Below are 23,710 nucleotides of genomic sequence, written 5' to 3'. Positions count from 1 at the left end.
CTGAAAAACAAACAGGGTTCTAGAGAGGAGGGGGGTGCGAGGATGGGTTATCCTGGTGATGGGTATTAAAGAGGGCACGTTCTGCATGGAGCACTGGGTGTTATGCACAAACAATGAATCATGGAACACTACCTCAAAAACTAATGATGTATGGTGACTAACATAACAGTAAAAAAAAAAAAAAGTTATAGTAGAAAGAATGTGTCTCTAATAAGATATATCCTGTACTTAGATACCTTTCTAACACTCTTTTTATAATAATTTGTGTATTTTGGCTGGGTTCCTATAAAGCCTATTGAAACATCTGCTCATACGATGGTTTTGTTTCTTCCTTTCTAATCGTTATGGCTTTGATTTCTTCTCCTTCACCATTCTGGTTGGAACTTACAAAACCTTGTTGTATGCAATGAGAGATTGTGGCATCCTTGCCTTATTCATGATGTTCCCAGGAATGCCTCCAAAGTTTTCCCACTGAAAATGATGTCTGCTCTTGTAAGGTGATGGATATCAATGATCAGGTTAAGGAAGTTCCCTTTTATCCTAGTTAAGAGCTTTTGTTACAAAGAGATATTGAAGTTAATGAAGTGTTTTGCATCTACTGAGAACATCATATTGTTGTTTTTTTTTATCCCAAACAACCCAAAGACCTCAGGGCATTTGAACTGTAATCACACTGTCATGGCTAACGTGGTGGGTGGGTCAGTATCTTAGCTTTGTCTTTCCTTCACCAGTACATTTTAGTTAACTGTTATTTCTGTTTTATTCTGATGCTTTTCTGTAAACCTTTAATTGTATTTGCATTTTTATGATATGGTTTGTCAGCTGGTAAGTGAAATATTTTAATCCCTGGATATTAAAAGATAGGAAATCAGCATAATTACACTGTGCTCTACTTTCTTACATCTTACTTTCAACTTTTATTGTCTGAATCCTACATTGTATTCGTTTATAACATTTATCTTTTGCTAAGATAAGTCCTGCAGTTGTTTTAGTCTTAGTCCTAAAAATTAAAAAATTAATTCATTATGTGTCCCTCTGCCAGTTTCTTCAACAAATTCTTACTTCAGGTTTGTGCTCTTTGAGATGGGCTTGTGACAGAGTTATATTTTCTGAAATGTAATATAGTAAAAAATTATTGTTTGATGTTCTTATACTTGAATGTCAGTTTGACAGCTATAAAATTCTTGGCTCACACTTTCTCTGAGCCCGCTGCTATGAGTTGTTCCATTGAATGTTAGTGAGGAGAAGACTGAGGCCAATCTGATGTTTTTATTAGGTTACCTAAAATTTGGATTGAATGCTTACAAGAAAAAATCTGATAACTATTAGGCTAGTCATAGTTTAGTAGAATTTTTTCCTGGGGACATGAGGCTATACTATTATTATATATTTTTCTGATCAAATTTGGTTTTCTTTTTCAGGGACACCAAATTATGCTTGATTTTCTTTTTCTGCCATTGTGTTCATTTGATCTCTTACCCTTTTGATTCTTTGTTCATTTCCATTTTGCTCTGCTCATTTTTCTCAGTCCTGTCCTCCATGCTTCTTCTTGTGTTCTCAGCAATGTTACTTTCCTTTGTTTCCATGTGGACTTGGTTTCTGTGAAGGATTCATGTTCTTCTTTGACATCTTTCCGTAGCTCTGCCAAGTCATGTTTCATCTCCCTCTGTTGCTTCATTGTATCTTCATTGAGGTCTCATAACTTAGCTATGAGTTCTTGTTTTATTGAGGCTATTGTTTAATCAGTTTTTGGAATTTATGGCAGTAACAGCTGGTCACAATTTTCATCTTGTCTTTGGCAACATTTTTCTGGTATTTTTTTCATTCACTTGTTCTCTCATCTTTTATCCCTTTCCTATTGCAGTGATGGATCCTGTTCTGATTTTCTTTCTAAATTACTAATTTTTAAGTGACCTGAGTTCTAATTATACCAGCTGCTTGCAGTAGGCTTGTGCAATAGGGAATAATAGGACAGTGTCATAGGCTAGCAGGACTTTTAATTGTTAGGACAGAGGTTTATGTGTATCAGTGAATTTTTATTTTTGTAAAAAATTATGTATTTTAAATTTATACAAATACACATGTATATTTTCTCATAAGAATTTTATAATATAGGTAAATCTCAAATCTTCTTAATCCCACTCCCCTCCCTATGGGAATTGCCACTATCAGTCTGGTGTATTTTCATTCAGATGTTTTACTATTTATACACAAATATCCATGAAAATTGAAGATATTTATATTTATATTTTACATAAGCATTAGGAGTAACATTATGACTGAATGTTGTACTATATTATACTTTTTTTAACATGATATATCTTTGAGATCTATCCATGTGAGTGTGTGTAGCTCTACTTAATTTTTCATTTAAATTGTAGTTTACAAAATTACTCCCCTACTGATATACATTTAGGTTGTTTCAAATTTGTTACTGTTAGAAACAATGCCATCTTGCGTATGAATATGCACTCAAAACTAACAAAATAGTAGCAACCTAATCCAGCAACATATAAAAAGGATTATATACCATGATCAAATAAGATTTATGCCAGGAATTCAAGGTTAGTTTAACATGTAAAAACAAATCAACGTAATCTATATAAAAAACAAAACCACAAAATCATGAAAGTATCCATAATAGATTCAGAGAAAGTATTCATAATAGTATTCAGTATTTGACAGGATTTAACACCCTTTCATGATAAGAACACTCAACAAACTAAGAATACAAGGGAACTTCCTCAACTTGATAAATAGCACTTACAAGACACCCACAGCTAACATCAGACTTAATGGTGAAATACTTTAATGCTTTCCCCAAAAAATCAGGAAGAAGACAAGGATGTCCACTCTTGGTACTTCTATTTAGCATTGTACTGGCAGTTCTCTCCACGTTGATCAGGCAAGAAAGATTTTTAAAAGGCATCCAAATTAGAAAGGAAGAAGTAAAAACATCTCTATTTGCAGATGTCAAGATCTTATATACAGAAAAATCCTAAGGAATACATTAAAATATTAAAATAGGTTCAGCAAGGTTGTAAGACATGAGATCAATATACAAAACTCAACTGCTTTTCTAGGCATTAGGGTTGAATAGTTCAAAATGAAATTAAGAAAACAATTTGAATTAAATAGCATCAAAAAGAATACTTAGGAATAACCTTCACAAAAGATGTGCAAGATTTCTACGCCAAAAACTAGAAAATGCTGTTGAAAGATATTAAAGAAGATCTAAATAAATGGAAAGACATTCCATGTTCATGGATGAAAAGATTTAATGTTAAAGTGGGAATACTTCACAAACTGACTTACAGCTTTGACATTGTCTATATTAAAACTCCAGCTTTTCATTTTCGTTTTTTGCCAAAAAAAAAATGACAAGCTGATCCTGAAATTCATATGGAAATGCAAGGGACCCAGAATAAACAAAACAATATTTAAAAGGAACAAAGTTGGAAAACCGACACTCATTTTAAAGTTTTCTAGCCAGCTATAATAATGAGGACAATGTGGCACTGGCATAAAGACAGACCTCTTTTTAAAGATTTTATTTATGTATTTATTTGAGTGAGAGAGAAAGAGAGGGAGGGCAGGAGCAGAGGGAGAGGGACAAGCAGACTTCACGCTAAGTGTGGAGCCCGAGGCAGGGCTCAATCTCATGACCCTGAGATCACGACCTAAGCTGAAATCAAGAGTTGGATGTTCAACTGACTGAGCCACCCACCCACCCACCCCAAGACAGACATGTTTATTAATGGAATATAATTGTGAATCTATAAATAAATTCTTTATTGACTTCTTAAAAGCAAAAGCGCCAAGAATATTAAATGGGGAAAGAATAGTCTTTTCAACAGTGTTGGGATAATTGGATATCCACATACAAAGGAATGAAGGTGGACTCCAATCTCAAACCATACAAAAAACCTATCCTAAAATGGATCATAGACCTAAATCTAAGAGCTAAAACTATGAAACTCTTGAAGAAAACATAGGAGTAACATTTTTATGACCTTAGATTAGGTTTCTTAGATATGACAGCAAAAGCACAAGCAACAAGAGAAAAAAAAGTAGATTACATCAAAATTTAAAACTCTGTGCTTCCAAGGACACCATCAAAAAAGTGAAAAGCATTTTGATAAAGAAACTATCTAGGATATATAAAGAAAGCTTATAATTCAATAATAAAGTGACAAATAATCCAATTTAAAAATAGGCAAAGGATTTTAATAGACATTTCTCCAAAGAAGATATATGAATGGCCAGTAGGCACATGGAAAGATGCTCAAAATCATTAGTCATTAGGGAAATGCAAATCAAAACCACCATCAGATACTACTTCACACCCACTATGATGCCTATAACCAAAACAATAGACAAGAAGAAGTCCTGTAGAGAATGTGGAGCAAATGGAACCCTCATTCATTATTAGCAAGGATGTAAAATGGTACAGGCACTTTGGAGAAGAGTTTGGCAGTTCCCCCCAAAATTAAACAGAATGACCATATGACCGACCAATTCCATTCCTAGGTACATAGCCAAGAAGAATGAAAACACGTGTCCATGCAAAAACTTACATACAATGTTCACATCAGCATTATTCATAATAGCTAAAAAAAACGTGGATACAACTCAAAGACCTGTCAAATGATGAATGTATTTTTTAAAATGTGGTATAAGAACACAATGGAATATTATTCAGCAATAAAAGGAATGAAGCCACTGATACACGCCACAATATGGAGGGACCTTGAAAATATTATGCTAAAGAAGCCAGTCACAAAGGACCACATATTGTACGTGCCATTTATATGAAATGTTCAGGACAGAGAAACAGACCTAGAGAGTGGATGCTGAGGGCCGGGGTAGGTAGGAGGGGGATGGGGAATGACTGCGGATGAGTGCGGGATTTCTTTTTAGGATGATTGTGGTGATGGTTGCACAACTATGTAGATGTACTAAATACCCACTGAATTGCACATTTTAAAGGGGTGAATTTTATGGTATATGGACTTTATTTCAATTAAGATGTTTTTAAAAAAAGAAATAATAACTGCAATGAACAGTTTTGCACATGTCTCATTGTGCATATATACCATGTCCTACCCGATCAGCTGTGAGAATTGTGGGGTCAAATATACATGAGCTGAAATGTTACAAAGATAGCTCAATTGCCCTCCATAACAGCTTGACTAATAGAGAAACCAACCCTATATGAAGTTGTCTGTTCATTCTAAATACTTGAAATTAGCAATCTTCTTAACATTTGCTAACCCAATAGGTGAAAAAATTATTATTTGGGAGATTTAATTTGCATTTCTCTATCAGTGTGGCTTGGCATCTTATTATATACTGATTGGCCATTTGCAGTTCCTTTTCAGTTAACTGCCTTGTTGAGAAGCACTGCCCATTTTCCTACTGGCTTTTTGTTTTTATTTAATTCATCAGCAGGAATTTTAAAAGGGTATCTTAGTACCTATTAACATATTTAATGTGTTTTGAACTCAAACCCTTTACTTACTAGACTTATTGCAAACATTTTTTTTCTGTCATTTGTCGTTTGTTTATGGTGCCCTTTACCACATGTTTTATTTCGAAGCTCATACTTCTGAGATCTTTTTGTTTTCTGATGGCTTCTTCTCATTCTGTACTAGTTTTATGGATATAGTCGCATCTCAGATCTTTTTAAGAACAGTTGGTAGAGATTTTGCACTTCTATTACTTGAGTGATCTTCTTTTTCCTGTGGGTCATCTTTTCAGGTTCCCTTGGTCTCTCCCATTTGTGTTGCAGACTCTTCCAAGAAGGATGCCACAGATGGGCTGTCTCTGTGAATCTGGGCAGGGTTTGCTGACTATCAGGACTGGCTTTCAGCTGTGGGGCAGGGAGCCGTTGTTGGGTGCTGACAACCGAAACAGCGAAATGTTTGCTCCATGTGCTGTGTTGTGGTGCTGGCCATCAATGATCTCCAGGTCTCTCTCCGGAAATGAGAGGGATTTCCCTGCCCTCTTAAACTGTGTGACCATGTGACCTACTTTGATCCTTAAAATGTGAGTGAAAGTGATGTGCACATGGGAGCTTTAAAAGCATCAGGACCTGATTTGCTGTGTTCTATTTTTCCTGCCAAGGTGATCAGGGCAGCATCTGAACAATAAAATCTGTCAGCCCAGGTTCATGAGTGGCTCAAATATGCACACCCTCCTACCACCCATATTGGACATGCAGCATGAGCAAGAAATAACCTTTTGTGTTAAGCCACTGAGATTTGGTGGGGTGGGGGGGTTGTATTGTGTCTTGTTTATTGCAGCAAATCCAAGTCTATTTATTCAGATTCATGTACATGTGAGATGTCCTTGTTTGCCTTAAACATGAGCTGAAATGTTACAGGTTCCTTTTCTTTCTTTCTTTCTTTTTTTTTTTTTAAAGTAGGCTCCATGCTCAGTAGGGCCCACCATGGGGCTCGAACTTACAACTGGAGATCTGAGCCAAGAGATCAAGAGTCGGACACTCAACCGACTGAGCCACCCAGGTGCCCCTTAATAAGTTCCTTTTCATTCATTTTAAGGTGAGCTTGGAAAGAGAGGAAGCACTTGTTTTTCAAGCTGCCACCTTGGATGGAAAGTTTAGCAGCGTCTGTCAGTCTTGACAGCAAATGCCTGGGTGTTGTTACTATAGATCCAGCTCCAGAAGTTTTACAAATTCCTGTTCTACTTGACTTAGGGAGACTCCACAGATGTAAACACAGTTCTGGCTGAGGGCTGAGGGCAGTTGTCTCACTTCGTGTACTCTGATCCTGATTCCCAGGCAGGATGACTTTAACCAATTGGGGTGTGGTCCTCCAATGATTCCTTCCAGACCTTCCCATTGCCACGGGGAATGGGAACACTGGCTCACCCCAACAGCCTGCCCGTGGTCCCTGCTCTGCTCAGTCCTCACAGGGAGGCAAGGGGTTCTGATTAAAAACAGTTTTTGCTCTCGCAATGCTTTTCTACTTAAAATGTCTGGCCACCAAAAACAAAACAAAACAAACAGAACAGAACAAAACAACAACAGAACACATCTTTTAGGATTACAGCAGTGGACTCTACCACAAATTTCTCTTAGAGAAGTTCATTCCTTCTGGGGGAGTTTGAAGAATTACTGGATTCTAGGCATACAAGACAGGGAAGTGTCAAAAACGGAGACAAAATTGTTCAGGGTCAACGTGATGGAAACCTTTTTGGGGAGGAGTCTCCATTTCAACCACAAAACTGACCTGGGTACAGGACCTGCTTGGGGAGCTGGTTCTTCTCGGAAAAAAGCTGCTGTTATGTGGAATCCTCCTATTTTGTGACTAATAAGCCTTGGTGTTAGCATTACTAGGCTGCTAAAATCAGAGGCAATGGATGCATCCGCCAAGATCCAGATTAGTTCATTTTCCACATTCCACAGCAAGGTAGTGCATTTGCAACAAATACATGGTCACCACACCTATGTTTAAACTTCACTTTGGCACAGGTAGTAACACTGAAAAGGTACCTGTCTTCTCTCCTCTTTCAACTATGCTGGGGGCAGAGCAGATGAGTAGTGAAAAGCTCAGGGTAGAGACAACAATCAGGTGAGGCTCATCCTCAGGTGACCTCTGAGTAATAGGGCAGGGGAGTCATTGCCATGCATGGGTTCTGCTAACCTTTCTTTCTAAGATTTGCAGTGAACTAATGAAAGAGAAAATTCCTGAAATAAAAGGCAGGTGTTCAGTCCACAAACCAAGGAAATCACCTCTACTTCACTGTCCCTCTTCCCCTCTTTTGACCCACAGCTCAAAGCCCGTGCTGATGTTGGTGTAGAGAGTGGTCAGCAATAGCAGGAGGCCCATCACCAAGTCCCGAAGCACCTTGTCATCCCTCATACCAGATGGCCCCCCCAGGCAGATGCCAGGTACCACATGTTGACTGGGCATGAAAAATAATTAATGGAGGGGTGGACTCTAAGAATTCACAAGATAAAGTCACAATTTGGGTAGGGTAGGCAAGACTTTATCTTCAGAATAATTTTCCATTCTAGTCTCTGCCATCGAACAGGAGAAATCCAGTTAGAGGGACATGATTTGGTTTCATGAGGAAGCCATGGTTAACATTCAATGCCTTTGCCACCCTTCTAGGAGAACATGCCATTTTTACCATCGGGACAAGTAGTCAGAAGGAACTTCAGTGTGATGTTGACCTGAACCTATCTCAAATCTTCTGAATAGTTAATATCACCGGGCTATGAACACATTCCCCTGCAAAATACTTTTTGTCTGAATTCCCCAAGTCGACTTGCTTTTAGATGATGTGGTCACACTTTCCCCTTGTGTTCTAGGAGAGTTAACTTTCTTCAGAAGAAAACCATTGTGCTGGTAAGGTACTGTGATGGAATGCATGTGAAACTCTGGCTATGTGGCCTGGAACTCTTTCACAAGGTTGAATCAAACATGTAAACAAACAAACAAACAAACAAAAAACAAAGTTCTATTTTTGTGTGTGTGTGATTGTCTTATAAAATGCTTGGAGAGGCTTTCATCTAAGTTTATAGTTTCCCCCACTTTTTTTTTTTTTTTAAACAAAAGTTGTTTATGAGAATACTACTATCTTTATGTTTACCCCTAAGGGTTGTTCTGGGTCTCACTGGAAAGACCTCATTGTTTGGGAAGCCCGTGGGGCCAGACTAATACCCTTCCTTGTTCAGTTTCCCTGAATGTGAGGTCAGTGTAAGTGGGCCAAAGCAAGGCCGTGACCTTATCTCCAGTATGAAGACCAGGAGGATGTGATCCCCTGCCCTTTGAGAAGTCTAAGTCTTTGATACGGACACTTCCCTATGGAAGAATGGGCCACCTGCAGCAAATTCTCTGGCATGTCATATCATTTCCTGCCCAAGAGCCAGGTGTGGCTGAGGAGAATGATGTATCCCTTGGCATACTGACACAAGTTTCTGTCTGGTCTCCGATCTCATAACTCTTTACCTTCTATAGCTTTAAAATTAGTTTTGTTCTACGGTTTTTTCTTTTTGGCAATCAGTCTTAAACATCAATTATATAGAAGTGACAAATGGCCTTTGTGTTTATCCATGGCTTCATGCATGACCCATTCCCACTGACTCCGCTCAGAAAACATTCAGGCATGGAAGTGAGGAAAGAATCCCACACCAGACACATCACCTCAAATACCGCACATGATACACAAACATCTTACATGAGAAACACTTGGGAACAGCCTTTGCCATCACACATGTGGACACCTTCGTACATAGATTATTCTTGACTGAGGAAAAGAAATATACAGTCATTGGTTTCCCTGCACATTTCAGGAACTGATACCGTAGTTCTTAATCATGGTGGTGAGAAGAGTCATTGTTTGTCATCATGTAAATTTCCCCACAGCACCTCCATATCCCACACCTTGAGAAGAGAACGTGGCACATGACAGAGTTTCTAAAGGTAATTATTGAATAAATATTTGACTTCTGGATCCACCCACACTCAAAAGGGATAGATCACGTCACCTTCCCTTTTAAGAATTCATTGTTCGAGAAGGTTCTCTTCGAGGATTAAGTGCAAAGAGATTCAGAACCCATGGGGCTCCATGGATAGAACCATCTGTGGTGACTTCAGGGGGTACTAGTCACCTTTGCAGCACTGAGGAGGAGCACGGAATAAAGACAATGACACTTGAATGAATGAAGTTGGAGGCATCATTCCAAGAACCTTTAAGATACTAAATTAAAAAACTCAGCTGTTTGAACTTAACCAAAGACTTGAGCATGTTCAAGCCCATCCATCAGAGACATAATACAATAGCCATTCGAGTAGATTCTTTCCACAGTTGAGCTGCTGAGGACCTCGGTTATTCAAAGTCGGGAATCAAGAGGCCAGGGGGTAATAAACAGCCTACACTCAGAATGCCATGTCCCCACTCGCTCTTTGTGACCTCTCAAGGACACAAGAGGGGGACATCCTGGGGGATGTGGACACTGGCCCTGTGTGGGTCTGCTCTGGAGTCTCAGCTCAAGCACTTTGGTGAAAAAACCCAGATGAGTTCAGGCAAGGGTCAGGACTTTATATAATTGGGCAAAAATCCTGCGTTTGATTACCTGTTATCTTTCTGGTGTGGCATTTCTTTCTGATATTCACCCTTAAGGGTGATAAGACAAGACATTCCTCCTTTTCCCAGTCTTTTTAGCTGGGCAGAGATGAAAGTTACCTTCCTGATTAGTGAATCCACTCTGCCATACTTGGAGTCACCCAGATGTTCCATTCCCAGGCTTTATACCATTTCCAAGTTTGATTTTTCCTTCAGCCTGAAATGTCCTTTCTCCACCCGCACTGTCAGTTCATTTCTACCTGTCCTTTATGGCTCAGGGACCACCGTCAACTTTCAGGAGGCCTGGGTGAGGCACCCCACCAGAATTTGAGGCCCCATAGCACCCACCCACCCCCACTGAGCTGCCTCCACTTCACACATGGACTCAAGCTGCTTGCCTGGGGGTACCCTCCCTCGGCAGTGACCGACTTGGTGACCGTTAACTTTAATTTCTGTGCCCCTCATGCTTTAAAATGTAGTGTCGCACAAATGTTTACTGGGTGACCAGTTGTAACTTCGCATATGTACATTCCAGAATGTCAGGCCATGATGACAGGCTTGCGTTTGATGAAACTATATTAAATAGTGATTCATTCATGTCTGAGTGAGCCTTTCACGCACAGCCTCAGGAAGCAGAATCCACACTGATAGGAGCTTCTGCTCACAGACCCTGATGGTGAGGATTTGGAAGAAACGGCTTTAGACTTCAGATCAAAGGTGTGACATCTGGCAACCGCTCAGAAGGACAGAACTTTCCAGGTGGGCCAAGCTAAAGGGTGCTTATTTTTCTCTTAAGATTTGCTAATGATGAGGGAGCAGAAGGCAAGCTGAGGACAAAGCATAAGCTGACACCCTGCAACCTTCCCCCACTCCTGGGTGGGACATGTGTGACATTCTTCCAGGAATCTCCCAACTAAATGTTAATACTTTGCTAGAGGGAAAAACAACCTTAACTTGACAATGGCAAGACCTCTCGTATTTAATAGGTATCTTGTAGGTCGGTCCTCTTTAGCAAATGAAAGTTCTTTTGAAACCTCCGTTTTCCTTACTTCTGCCAACTCAAAGTGTATCATCAGCCACTCCTCAAGACCCCGGTGCCACAGCTCTTTCTGCCCATGGGTCCTGTCCCCGTGCTTTGATAAAACCACCACTTTGCACCAAAGATGTCTCAAGAATTCTTTCTTGGTGGTCAGCTCCGGACCTCACCCCACTGAAACTCACCTATATTCTAAAACCGCATCACTAAGGCTTTTGTGCCCCAGAAGCTGGAAGGAAGCACATACATCACAAGCCAGGGTGCAGACAGCTACCCCCAGGAGGATTCCAATGGCTATCTGTCCCTCCAGGGAGGACTGGCTGCCTGAGCCCCAGAATCCTGACCACCCCAGGAGGAAGGCTGCACATTCCTGCCCACCTTCCTCCCATGCACAGATGGGACCCAGGCACCAGGTAGAATGGAGAAAGGGGAGAGAAGAAAAAAAAAAAAGAGTTACTGTGATTGGAAGAATGGATCTACTCATGCCGAGATCAAAGGTCAACAAGTGGATTAGACTGGGGGAAAAAAAAGAGAGAACCTTTTTTTGCCCCATCAGGGTTCTCTTGGAACTGAGCTACTACGTTGCATGCAGTGGAGGTTTTCAAAGGTGTGTGGCAGAAACAGCCTTAGAGTGCTAGTGATTGCCCAGGGGGCAGGAGTGGGCGTGTCGGTGCTCCCCCTGCCTTCTACTGAAGGGAGCAACCGTAGTCCAGTTTATTGGAGCGGCACATTTGATTTAAATCAAGGGTTCTAGGGGCGCCTGGGTGGCTCAGTCATTAAGCGTCTGCCTTCAGCTCAGGTCATGATCCCAGGGTCCTGGGATCAAGCCCCACATCGGGCTCCCTGCTCCGCGGGAAGCCTGCTTCTCCCTCTCCCACTCCCCCTGCTTGTGGTCCCTCTCTGGCTGTCTCTCTCTCTGTCAAATAAACAAAATCTTTTAAATAGATAAACAAATAATAAATAAATAAATAAATAAATAAATAAATAAATAAATAAATAAATAAAGGGGTCTAACGCTTCCTTTTTTTTAAAAAATTTTATCAGTAGTAAAACTTGCCAACTGCAGAGGTTTTGTTCCTCGTTGCCCTTGCCGGCACATTAGGCAAGGTCAAAGTCTCATGGCAAACTGGAGCTGCCGTCCAAATAGAGAAAGTAGCCTACGACATATCACAACAAATAGAAATCACCAAAGCTCCAGAGCAGAGCTGTTCGAGAACTTTCTGCAGTGATGGAAACCTTCTCTCTCTGGGCTGTCTGGCACAGGAAACCCTAGCCACATGTGGCCATGGAGCACTTAAAATGTGGCTAGTGGGACCGAGGTCTGAATTTTCAAGATTGTTTAATTTTAGTTATAATTAAAAATTGAATAGCCTGTGGCTACTGTCCTGGATGACATGGCTTCAGAGGGCCCTTCCCCCCCCCCCCAAACCGACTTGCTCTGGCGTTACCTTCCTCAGTTTATCTCAGGAGCCACACAGCAGACACAGATTCTCACATGTTTCCTATTGCATAGGCTGGGCACCTGTCTTTAAAATCCAGAAACCCAGCCTTAAATATCATTTTTACGTGTAATCTTAAAATTAAACTTTGTGCTTGCATTTCCCTCTGGTTTTGCGGTCACAAGATCCTGCAAAACGCTTGTGCGATAGGTTGCCCTTTCTGCAAGGTATCGAGAAGGAATGTTTCCTCTAGACCAGGTCTCCCATCCGTACAGAGAACGGGGAGCATTCACAGACTTCTCCTCTCCGCCTCAGTCCCAGAGGCCTGTGTTCTGTGGGACAGAGAGGATTGCTTGGGATTTCGTTCTCTTGTGGGGCTTAAACTGAACTGAAAAGTTTCTATCCAAAGCCATCATTCAAATTAGAATAGAGGCTTTTCAGCTCAGCCCCACCCAGCAAGCTACCTTGGTGATGTGGCTCTTGGTGACGTTGGGTGAGAGGACACTCACTCAGGCTTTGAGAAGAGCTCTCTCCCCAGATGACCTGCCTTACCTCCTGCACCTCTCATCACGTATGTATCAACCCCAATACCTCCCTGGACATCATAAGCTGGTGTCCTCCAGGACAGGAGCTGAGAAACCATCTCCCACCTCTGGGCAAAGCAGCTTACAGCTGTGTAGGTGGTTCAAGCAGAAAGACTAAGACGACCCATCAGCTGAACTTTGATGGACCTCTCTAAGCACAGCGTTGGGGGAGGTCTACATTTAGGAAACAGGAAACTCGCCTACTTTGTATTCACAGTTGGCAGAAGCAACTCAGACTTCCCAGAACAAATGGCTTTAAAAGCATTTTAAGGATGTGTGTAAACGCTGTCCTACTTTAACTGACAGAAAACTCAGAGAAAACCTCTTCCATCTATAGGTAAAAACAACATGGCGAGGTGTCCCATCAGAAGACGGGCTGATGTGAAGCTTCAGGGGGACTGGTTGGGCAAGGCAGCTCCACTGAGCTCTACAAGCAAACTATTCATTTCTAGGAACCTCAAGGTATTCTGGCTAACGTGTTTTCTCTTTGCCTTTCAGCAATCCTAACACTGACGTGCCGGGTCGCCTATCTATCATCTACCAGCCCTTAACAATGAGGTGCAGAGAAGGCATGTGATTCTTGGCTTTGGGCAAAGGGAATAAAATATTGTCCTGCACTTGCAGTAACCCCTTGGGTTTCCCCCTCACTCATCCCCTCTCTCCCGGAGAGGCCAGGGTCCCCTTGCCCTTGGGCTTCACACTCACCTGTGCCCCGAGAGTGGCTGAAGTCGCCCTTCACCACGCGGCACGTCTTGCCATCCCCGCTGCAGACCCCACACCGGTCTTCCTTGGCCGCGGACCCGATGATGCCATCACAGCCAATTTTCTGAACGACCAAAGGGCTGGGTTATTCCGGGTTTAAGACTAGAGGGATTTTCAGAGAGGATCTCTGCAGGGCTGACTTCTCCAATAGGCCCAGCAAGCGTGGTGCCTGGAATGCACCATACTTTCAGAGGCCCGAGAAAATATCTTATTTTAAAATCAGAAGAGAAAAAAATGAACGGACTCCCCCTTATAGCATATCTGTCTTTATAACCCACATAGTTGTCACACATATTTTTTATTATTTGTTAGGGAGGAAGGGGCCATGAAGGCAAAAAAGGCCTCAGAGGTCCCACTGAGGCTAGAAGCCTGACCCTTCGAGCGCTACCTGAAGAAGAGGCCAGCCTCTGACTCCCACATACCTTCCAGGGTGGCTACAACTTCACAGGATTCATGTTTCCCTTGGGGCTGCACGGGGCACCTCTGTCTTGGTTGGAACAGCCAGCAGAACAGGCTGGAGAAACCACCCTGACTTTTCTGTTGAGGTCAGGAAGCCCAGAGCTCATTTAGACACAGCTGGGAATGAGCCCCCCATTTCTCCATTGAGACCTAGTCCAAGAAGACCCCTGTTTCCCAAACCTTTCAAAAAGGCCTGGGTGAGGTCAGAGAAGAGTAACTTGACCCTGAGTGGCTCTGGGCGGCACAGTCCAAGGCAGTTCATGAAAAGTGAGAAAAAGCTGTGAACTCTTGTTTTTCCTTCAAAAACAAACGCATGAGAATTTTATATGCTGTAAAACAGCATATAAAATTTATAATATGGTAAACACCAAGTATTTAATTGTTTACTAGTTAAATTGCTGAAATTCCCCTCTCCACTCCCCCCCCCCGCCCCACCCCCAAGTGAGTACTTCTAGAACAAGACTGAGTTTCCTCATTGCCCTGCATTAAGGATTGGTGCTTCAGGCCATGAAGGAGTCAACAGCCAGATAACTCAGGCCAAGGTGATTTTGCTCCTTCCCATGATGCTTGGATGGATGCTGGCAAGCTGCTTCTGTCCTTGCACCCCACTCCAACAGGGCAGGGCGTGGAGCAGAGCTGGCTGAACAGCAACTTCCTCTTGGTCCCACCGCTTACACCTTAATCAGAATCCTCTGCTTCGTCATGGTAGTGTTTTTGTGTTTTTTTCTTTAAGATTTATTTGAGACAGAGAGTGAGCATAAGTGGGGGGGAGGGGCAGAAGGAGAGACTCTCAAGCAGACTCCCTGCTGTGTGTGGAGCCCGATGAGGGGCTTGATCCCATGACCCATGAGATTACGACTTGAACCGAAACCAAGAGTGGGACACTTAACTGACTGAGCCACCCTGGCACCCCAGCATGGTTCTTCAACAGGAACGTGCGTCCACCTCTCCAGGAGGGCTATCAAAACAGACTGCTGGATCCCACGCCCAGCGTTTCTGACCCAGCACGTCTGGGTGGGCCTGAGGATGTGCATTTCTAGCAAGTTCCCAGGTGATGCTGCTGCTACTGCTGGTGGTCGGGACCACCCTCGGAGAACCACCACATTATGCGATGTTCTATAAAGAGTAAGTGCATGTTCTTCCTAAGCAACAGTCCCAAAGTCTCATCCTGGGATCCTTTCATTTCTTTAGGGAAGAATTATGGGAAAATTACCGTTGTGTGTCCAAAAATGGTAGCATAACTGAATACATTTCAGTAAAGACCTGAAGATCTGCTAAGTGCTGAGCAAGGTTAGTCCAAAAATGAGACCATTAAGAAAGAGCAGCATTTGGAAAAAGAAAAAAGAAACGAAAAGTTCAAATGTGTTCAAAGTAGTAGAAAGACAGGTCAAGGGCAAGACTGGGGGCTTTAGCAGCCAGAGGTCAGGCAAAGGAATGAATGCAGGCAAGTGCACCTGAAGGAGCTGGGGAGATTGAGGTGACACATGGAGACCCAGGTGGTAACTGGCACAGACTGCAACACCTTGCCAGGGCAGGACACCCAAGGGTGGCCTGTAGGTAGACCAGCTGCTGCAGGGTACCTAGACCCAGGAGTGGCCGAGATTTGTGATCTGGACTGTTGGCTGATTGTTGTCAAGTTGCTCGATATAAAATGATGCCGGCTAAGAATCCAAGGCAGCCAAGATCCAAAATTTTGCTCAACCAGCATGCTCAGCAGAGGCTCTGGAACCAAATCCGTGGGGCCACACATGTGTGTGCTGCCCATCTATATTGCTCCCATGTGTTCAGAGCTCCAGCCTTTTTCTGGCCCCCTAAACCCTGACCCCGTAAACCCTGACCACTGTCATGTCACCCTGACCTGTCCACATGTGGCTTCCCCATCACCTGCTTTCAGGTCTAGACTCTTCCTTACATGGTCTTCCTATTTTAACCACATTCCCACTCAGCAATAGTGGGTCTCTGGCTTGGCCACCCACTCCCTGTCTGGTTCCTCAGCTGGAATTGCCTGATTAAATGCTTTCTAAATGTTCTAAGTTAACATCCCACTCTGTCCAGACAGCTTCCCTCCCCAGCCCCAATGACAGCACCTGACAAATCTGAGGCCACACAGCAAACTGTCTGGCGGGGCCAGGAGCAGTCCCTCACCTCTTGCCTCCCGACCCTGGGCCGGCTGGGTGTCTCCCCTGATTATCCTCAGCCAAGGACTGGGGATCACTGGGAGAACTTCTGGAAAGGGTGGGGCTTCTTCTGAAGGCATGCTGGGCTTGCAAGAACATGGAAACGTTCAGAAAAAAGAAGCTAAAGGAACAGGAGAAACGCCATCTGGGGGGAAAGGGAATGTGAATGGAGAGTCTGCGCTAGGATCTCAAAAGGCCCTCTGCAGCCTGGCTAGGAGATCAGGACGAGGAGCAAAGCGTGTGTTTGCAATCTGCCAGAGCAGGAATTCACCCGGAAGCAGAAAGGACAGGCATCGGAGGTACTTCAGGAAGGAACAGGACAGGCACTCAATGGGAGGAAGGGCCTTTAGGAGAGCACACACTTTCCTGGACGAGCAAACCACTTCTCCCCCAGAGTCCCCTGAAAGAAGGACCTTGGTGGGAAAGAGACAAGTAATGAGGAAAAGTCTTGGCTTAAGTGAGCGCTTGCGAAGCCCCCGCACAGCCAGACCAGCACCAGGTGCCTTTGTGGCTGATCCCGGCAGATGCTGTTGCCCCACCTAAGCAGAGGCAGGTCAGGGGGCAATTTTCTACCCCTCATGAGATTCTTGTCATGGCTCCTGAAGCACTACATAAAGAACATGTACACATGTGCATGGCAGTGAAGCCCCAACCAGTACACATTTAGATCTCATGGGATCCAAAATTTAAGTAGATACAATGTTTGGAGTTGATTTCCTTTTTTTCAGGGATGAAGTCCAAGTCAGTTCGGGCCCAGCAAGGCCTGATGTCTGTGGGGCTGCTGGGGCATGCTGGGCCTGCCTGGAGCTAGCCCTTGCCTCTTTTCTGAGAGTTGGGGATGTTTACAGGCAAGCCCCGGGGGGCCCATCCTCATCAGCATCTGGTCATCTCAAGAGGCCAAATACAGTATCCAAAGAGTATGGGCTTAAATCTGGATCTGAGACACTGGGGGATCCTTTCTGAAACGTGGCCACCTGCTTATTTTTTGGTTGGTCATGGGAGCTAAGATTAGTCTATGAAGATGGTATGCCCTTTTGGACAAAGTTTTGCTCTGGATAGCCTAAAAGGAGCAACTCCCCCAAGTCTGACCAACAGTGGTTAATTTCTAGGGTGGACAGAAGATCTCTCAGGCCAAGGGACACAAGATCACCTGCAGTGGCAGTTCTCCAACTCCAACATGCCAAAGTCACCTAGAGGACTGGGCAGGTCACTCATTGCTGCGGTGGGGCCCAAGGATTCATCATTTCCAGTGAGTTCCCAAGGTGATGCTAGGGGCCCAAGTCATACTGGGAGACCACTGTCCTGGGTTTGGCAGCTCAGAGATAGAGACCCTCATGGAGACAGCCATTGCTGTCAGATGCCAAGCCTTCTGTGTCCTGAGGGGGCAGTACCTATGTAACCCTCCCTGTCCACCACCCCACCCAACCCCCCCAAGGCCCCAGACATGAATTCCCACTGGGGAAGTAACTCCTGTCGCCACTATCCTCTGTCACCCCTGAGCTAAAGCAGTTCTGGGCTGAGGCATCCTGGAGGGATGTGGGGGAACCCAGCTGAGCCACGAGGACAACAGAGGCTGGCTCCCCTCTACTCTCAAGAAGCAGAGCCCCCTTACAATGGTGCTCAGGGCGAGTAAACGATCCATGGGAAGACCTATCATAACAGAATGTCTAGTTACAAAACCACAAATGCCCTCAACTGAGGGCCTCACAGATCACCTGGATGCTGTTCAATCCTTCTACTCACAGGAGGGTTACACTTCTACACCTCTCCACCAAGGAAACAGAAACTCAGATCTGGAGCCTTCGACAGCCTTGCTTGTAGGATTCACATTCTCTTACGTGTTAAATTGTCAAAGGCTGGATACAGGGGGAAACTGCTCTGTTATTTTCTCCTCTTTTCCTAAGCAGCATCTTGTTTCCATTTAAAAAAAATCAGCTTCTTTTGCTAAGACTTCGCCTAAAGAAGACCAAAGGTATTCTCAGACATGACTTCAAATTGTAGCTAACTGTCTTCTGGATCAGGGCTAAATTACCCAGGCCATCAGCTTCTCTTCCCTAAATGTTATGCTCAAGGTTGTGGTCACAATGCATATCCTGAGGATAATTACATATCTGGAGATGAGCCTCAGTTTCCCTGTTCTTAAAGCAAGAGTAATAACCTCAACCTCAAAGGTAAAAAATTACCTCTGCTCTGGCTCACCACCTGGGCCCTGATGACGGGTGGGTGCTGTCAGGACAGATGGAGACTGCACACAGGCCAACTCCCTTCTAGGGGCTTGGGGGACAGCTACCACCTGTCTGAGCAGATTGGGGCTAAATAAGGTAATTGTCCTCTATCCCTTTTTCTTCCACGGAACCACTGCCCTCTCTGAAAAAGGAAGAGAGGGAAGGAGAAAGTAGTCAGGACCAAATCCTTCCCCCTGTCCCTCTCAGTAAAAGATGCACAGAGAGCCAGTGTTTAGGGGCTAACCCATAGGTGGGCTCTCCCATCATCTCAAGCAGCGTCCCTATGCAGCAGGTCACTGTCTGCCCTAGGGAGCTTCTCAGATCAGGTGCAAACAGGAACACATGCAGAATCACCCTTTAAGTTAATTCTTCAGGACACTCAGGGGCTGGGACAGCTTTGGGTGCTCTGCCCACTCTGCTTGGTATTATTTTAGGTATCTAGTGGAGGGGGAGAGGGAGAGAGAGAATCTTAAACAAGCTCCAAGCTGGGCATGGAGAGCCGTATGCCAGGCTCAATCTCATGACCCCGAGATCATGACCTGAGCTGAAATCAAGAGTTAAACGCTTAACCAACTGAGTCACCCAGGTGCCCTATTTTTTTTTTTTTAATTAATTCCAAATGTTAAAGGAGTTTTAACAATTGTATTTATGAAGTCTGGTGTTCTAAGAGGGCAAGCTGACCAAACCAAAGGAAACTGCAAACAATAAACTCTAGAATCTCCCCATATTTTCCTAATGATCCCTAGCAGTTACTTTTCTACATACTCTAGGCATTCCTGCTACCCATTACTGAGTTTTCAAAGCAGGTCTTAAAGTTCCTGGTCAGCATCTGTAGGTGGGAGCCCTGTTCTGCTGACAAATCAGGGTATATGGCACCAGGGGAGGACACTGCCTGGGCATAATTAATCAAAAGCTCAGGATGGTGGGGAACTGGTGGAGAAAGCACAAGTTCTTTTTGGTAGAGACAGACCCTGTGAAACTAGAAAAGCTTTAGTGCTCAGCACTGTGTTGAGGAGGGCACAGGATGAGCCAGAGACAGGGTGGCCATTTTTCCCCAGAAGTGAGAAATATCCATCTTTAGTGATTTGAAATCTGGATTCTACCCCTGGAATCCTGCCCCTGATTGATAGAAGATCACCAACGACAGACAACCTCTTGGTCACCACATCTACTGGCTCTTTCTCCATCCTCGTCTTCTTTGACATGATGGTTTTGTCCCCTGAAAGTCTCTGGTGTCTACTTTCTCTCCATGTTCATGGTCACAGCCCAGTTTAGACCCTCATGATTCAGGACATGACCTATTGTACCTGTTTCCTCCCCTCTGCTGCCAGATTAATCTTCACCGAAGGAGATGAGAAGACCCACGGTGGTGGACCTCCACCTTAGGAATTCAAGATGCTCCATGACACCATCACACCTGCTCATCACTTCAGCTCTCCATCCTTCTCTGAATGCACACTGAACCCAATCTCCTCCCAGCCCCATGCTATAAGCCCCATCGCCTCTCAGTTATGTGACTCGCCGTAACAGCCTCCTACCTGGTTTCCTGGATTCCACTCAGGCCCCACCACAGCCAATTCTCCATAACCAAGATGGCTTCACTCCTCTGCTTCAATCCCTCCACTCCTGTCAGAATGAGATCTAGATTCCTGTCATGACCTGTCAGGCCCCGCATGGCCTGGGGCCCTGACACCTCTGCCCTCACAGCCACGCCTTCCAGCTCCTGCCACCCAGCCCTCATCTGCTTCTGGAACCCACCAGGCTTGGAGCCACCTTCTGCCCGGAGCATTCTGTTCTGCCTTCATGAGGCTGGTTCTTCCACAAATGCGATCTCCTTGGAGAGAACTGTCATGCCATTCACAGTCTTCCTCAGCCACCATCCCTCTCAACCTATGATACCATTCTCTTCTCCACATGGAACAGTCCTTGGAACGACCATGTTTGTGAGTTTATGTGTTTCTCCCCTGTACATTGCATGGGAACAGGGACCCCCTTGGTCCTGTTCACCACTGAACATCTAGCACACGGAATATGCTCAAGAAATCTTTGATGAAAGAATAAATCAAGTTCCACCCGACGTACTTCCTGGTATGTCTAAACCAAACCTCACTGGCTCTCAGTCACTTCACCTGGTGTTCAATTAATGCGTAAGAATGATGGCCTCGGGATGCCTAGGTGGCTCAGTCTGTTAAGCGTCTGCCTTCGGCTCAGGTCATGATCCCAGGGTCCTGGGATCAAGTCCCACATCGGGCTCCTTGCTCAGCGGGGAGCCTGCTTCTCCCTCTGCCTGCCACTCTGCCTACTTGTGCTCTCTCTCCGTCAAATAAATAAATAAAATCTTAAAAAAAAAAAAAAAGAATGATGGCCTCTTACCAAGCTGGGCCCTGGGCAAACTAGGTGTAGCAGACTTTGGTTTTCAGAATGGGTCCTCTGCCTCTCTCTTCTGTGCCCTGAACCTGCCAGCAACCCCTCCCCAATGGTGAAGTTTATTCTCTCCTATTTTGGACTGGGACTCTCTCATACGGGTTTGGATGGTATTTGGTTTTTTTTTATTTTGCTTTTTCTTTTGGCCAGGAGGAGAAGCACCTCATAGCTGTCTTCTAACTATGCCTCATTCTCTTCTGTTGGACAGATGCCACTGACTTCTTGTTTTAATTTTAACTGCCAATAGTATAGCACCCGGCCCAGCATTTCCTAGGTTCCTGGGTTAGCTACACCAACTCTTGTTGTGCTTGTCTTCTTCTTTTTGACTTTACCTTTGTTTTGCTAAACCACACATGATTTCTTCAGAACGGATGCACAGAAACTAAAATTCCTGAGTTCTTCTGTGTCTCAAAATTATTTTGTCCCTGTGCTTGATTGATAATTTGGCTGCAGAGAATTCTATGATTATCCTAATTTTGTGCCAGGGTTGGTGTCTCTGTTTGTTTTTCTTGGTCTTTCTTGTTCCTGTTACTGGTTTTCTTCAAAGAGCTGATGATCTCTGGTTGACCACTGTTATTTGAGAATGAGGCACAGAAAGGTAGACTGAGGGGGCTCTGTATTTGGGGATGGAGGTGTCGTGTGGCAGGCTTCCATTTGGGACTGGTGGGAGGGAAACTGGAGTCCACTCCCCAACCCAGGAGGGGGAGTGCTGTGCCCAAGTACTGAGGTCACACACCTGCTCCAGCTGCCCTTGAACAGTTTATCACACAACTTTGGAAAGGAGCCCCCAATACTTGGCGTGAAGACCATTACCCAACGCCCAAGGTCCAAGTGCAGGGCCAGCCATGGTCAGCCATGTTGTCTGACTCTTTGCCTTCTCTTCAGTTTCAGCCAACACCTCACTTCTACTGTCCATTCCCAAGTCCTAGACGCCCTCAAGCATTCTGCTTTCTTTTCTGTTGCAACTCTCCGCGTGTTCCCGTTCTGGCCCCTGTGGCTTTGTTCCTTCAATGGAACTTCCATCCTCTTCCACCCTCAGAAAGAGGTGGTGTGTTTCTTCTGTCAAAGGGTGACCTCTGCTTCTCTTCGCCATCATGGTTTGTGCAATCCTGCCTTTACCATCAGCTTAGTGGAGTCCTGTCATGGGAGAGGAGCCCACGTGAGGCTCCATCTGCAGGCTTAACCTGGAAGTTGTTATGGGAAGTTAATCAGACAGAAGGGGTGCAGGGAATGACTTCAGAGTTTTAGGCACTGCTGTCAGTAAAGATTCAGCACCAACAGTCACACACTGTAGAGATGTCAGCTGCAGGGTCGTGACGTGAGGAGAAGCAGCAACCAGAGGGTGTTGTTGAAATAAGAGGCCCAAGCACGAAATCCTGGTACGTTTTCCTGCATGCTTGTTACCCTTCTTTACTCAGGGGGACTCTGAGGCCAGAGTCTTATAATCCTCCTAAATTCCACCAGTAATTCTACTTGCCTAATGGGCCACTGTACACAAAATGGGAGGCCAATAAGTGCTGGATAATGAAAACCGTCCACTGAAATGGGCTCCATATTCCAGAATCGCTGAAGTCCTAAGAGCAAGTTGACCCATCCACCTACACATCCACTCACTGGGTTTCTCTTTTCCCAATATGCACTCAAAGGCTCTCCTCCAAGCCAGCTGCTGGGGGGAAGAAGGATAACTGGACATAATCCCTCCACTGAGGAAGCTTACGGGACCTGAAAATCTTCTTGGTGTTCGTCCAGCCCAGGATATGTTACACAGGGTAGGATCTCAAGGAAGTGGGATGCTAACTGGAGTACGATGCCCACACGTGTACACAAGCTGGTGAGGCCTTAAAGAAAAGCCAAGCATACCTGGTCTCGGGTATATTCAGATCTGTCAGTTTGACTCGCCCGCTGAGTAGCTCGGAGGCAAAGTCGCACATTAGAAACGTATTAACTTGATTTCTTTGCCTCTGCAGGCCAACAGGAGGAATCACGAACGATGGAACTCCTGATTTATACAGACTTGCTGAAAAATAGACAATGTTTGTGTTTCTTTCCCCAACTCGCTCCCACTTTTATGAGTGCTGTTAAGTTTCATTTCAGCATGTTAAATAATTTGTGACTCACTGAAATGAAACTTAACTCAGTCCTCATAAAAACAGACTAAAATGGTATTTCCATGTTTCATGTTATGGTTTGAATCAGCCTGCTATTTGGAGCTTAGTGGAATCTGCTCAAAATGCCATTTGGGAGCCTCTCGTCCCCTCCATTCTCTACCAACTAGTCACCGTGCTTCTCAAAATTTCCCAGAACTCCTTCTGCCACCCCAAAATAGCAAAATTTATAGCTGAAGGGAACAGAGGAAAAAGCTAGTAAGTGAACCATGGCAATATTTCTGTAAGTGCTGTCTTACATAAAACGTGGATGATTTCTACCTTTTATCCATTATAATCAGGTAACAGTATTGATGAATAAGTACAGATCTTCTGCTCATTAAACTCCTGAGATTTTTTTTTTT

General features: G+C 44.3%; 1 protein-coding gene across 2 annotated transcripts in view; it reads right to left on the bottom strand.

Annotated features, from left to right (window-relative positions):
• The window catches only part of ADAMTS17 (ADAM metallopeptidase with thrombospondin type 1 motif 17), a 280,407-nt gene that overhangs the window by 96,734 nt on the left and 159,963 nt on the right, over nt 1-23,710 (bottom strand). The window contains exons 12-13 of one of the 2 annotated variants that reach the window (XM_081831556.1): nt 13,860-13,980; nt 9,208-9,276 (exon numbers count right to left, since the gene is read on the bottom strand). In XM_081831556.1, the coding sequence (XP_081687682.1) occupies nt 9,208-9,276; nt 13,860-13,980 (190 nt within the window). The remainder of the gene's footprint in view (nt 1-9,207; nt 9,277-13,859; nt 13,981-23,710) is intronic. The other variant, XM_081831555.1, reaches the window with a different exon arrangement.

The sequence above is a fragment of the Leptonychotes weddellii genome, chromosome 9 (genome assembly GCF_054177405.1).
Source record: "Leptonychotes weddellii isolate Sample4059 chromosome 9, ASM5417740v2, whole genome shotgun sequence".
NCBI lineage: Eukaryota > Metazoa > Chordata > Mammalia > Carnivora > Phocidae > Leptonychotes > Leptonychotes weddellii.
Note: the sequence above shows the minus strand (reverse complement) of the source record. Positions and strands in the feature narration are given on the sequence as shown.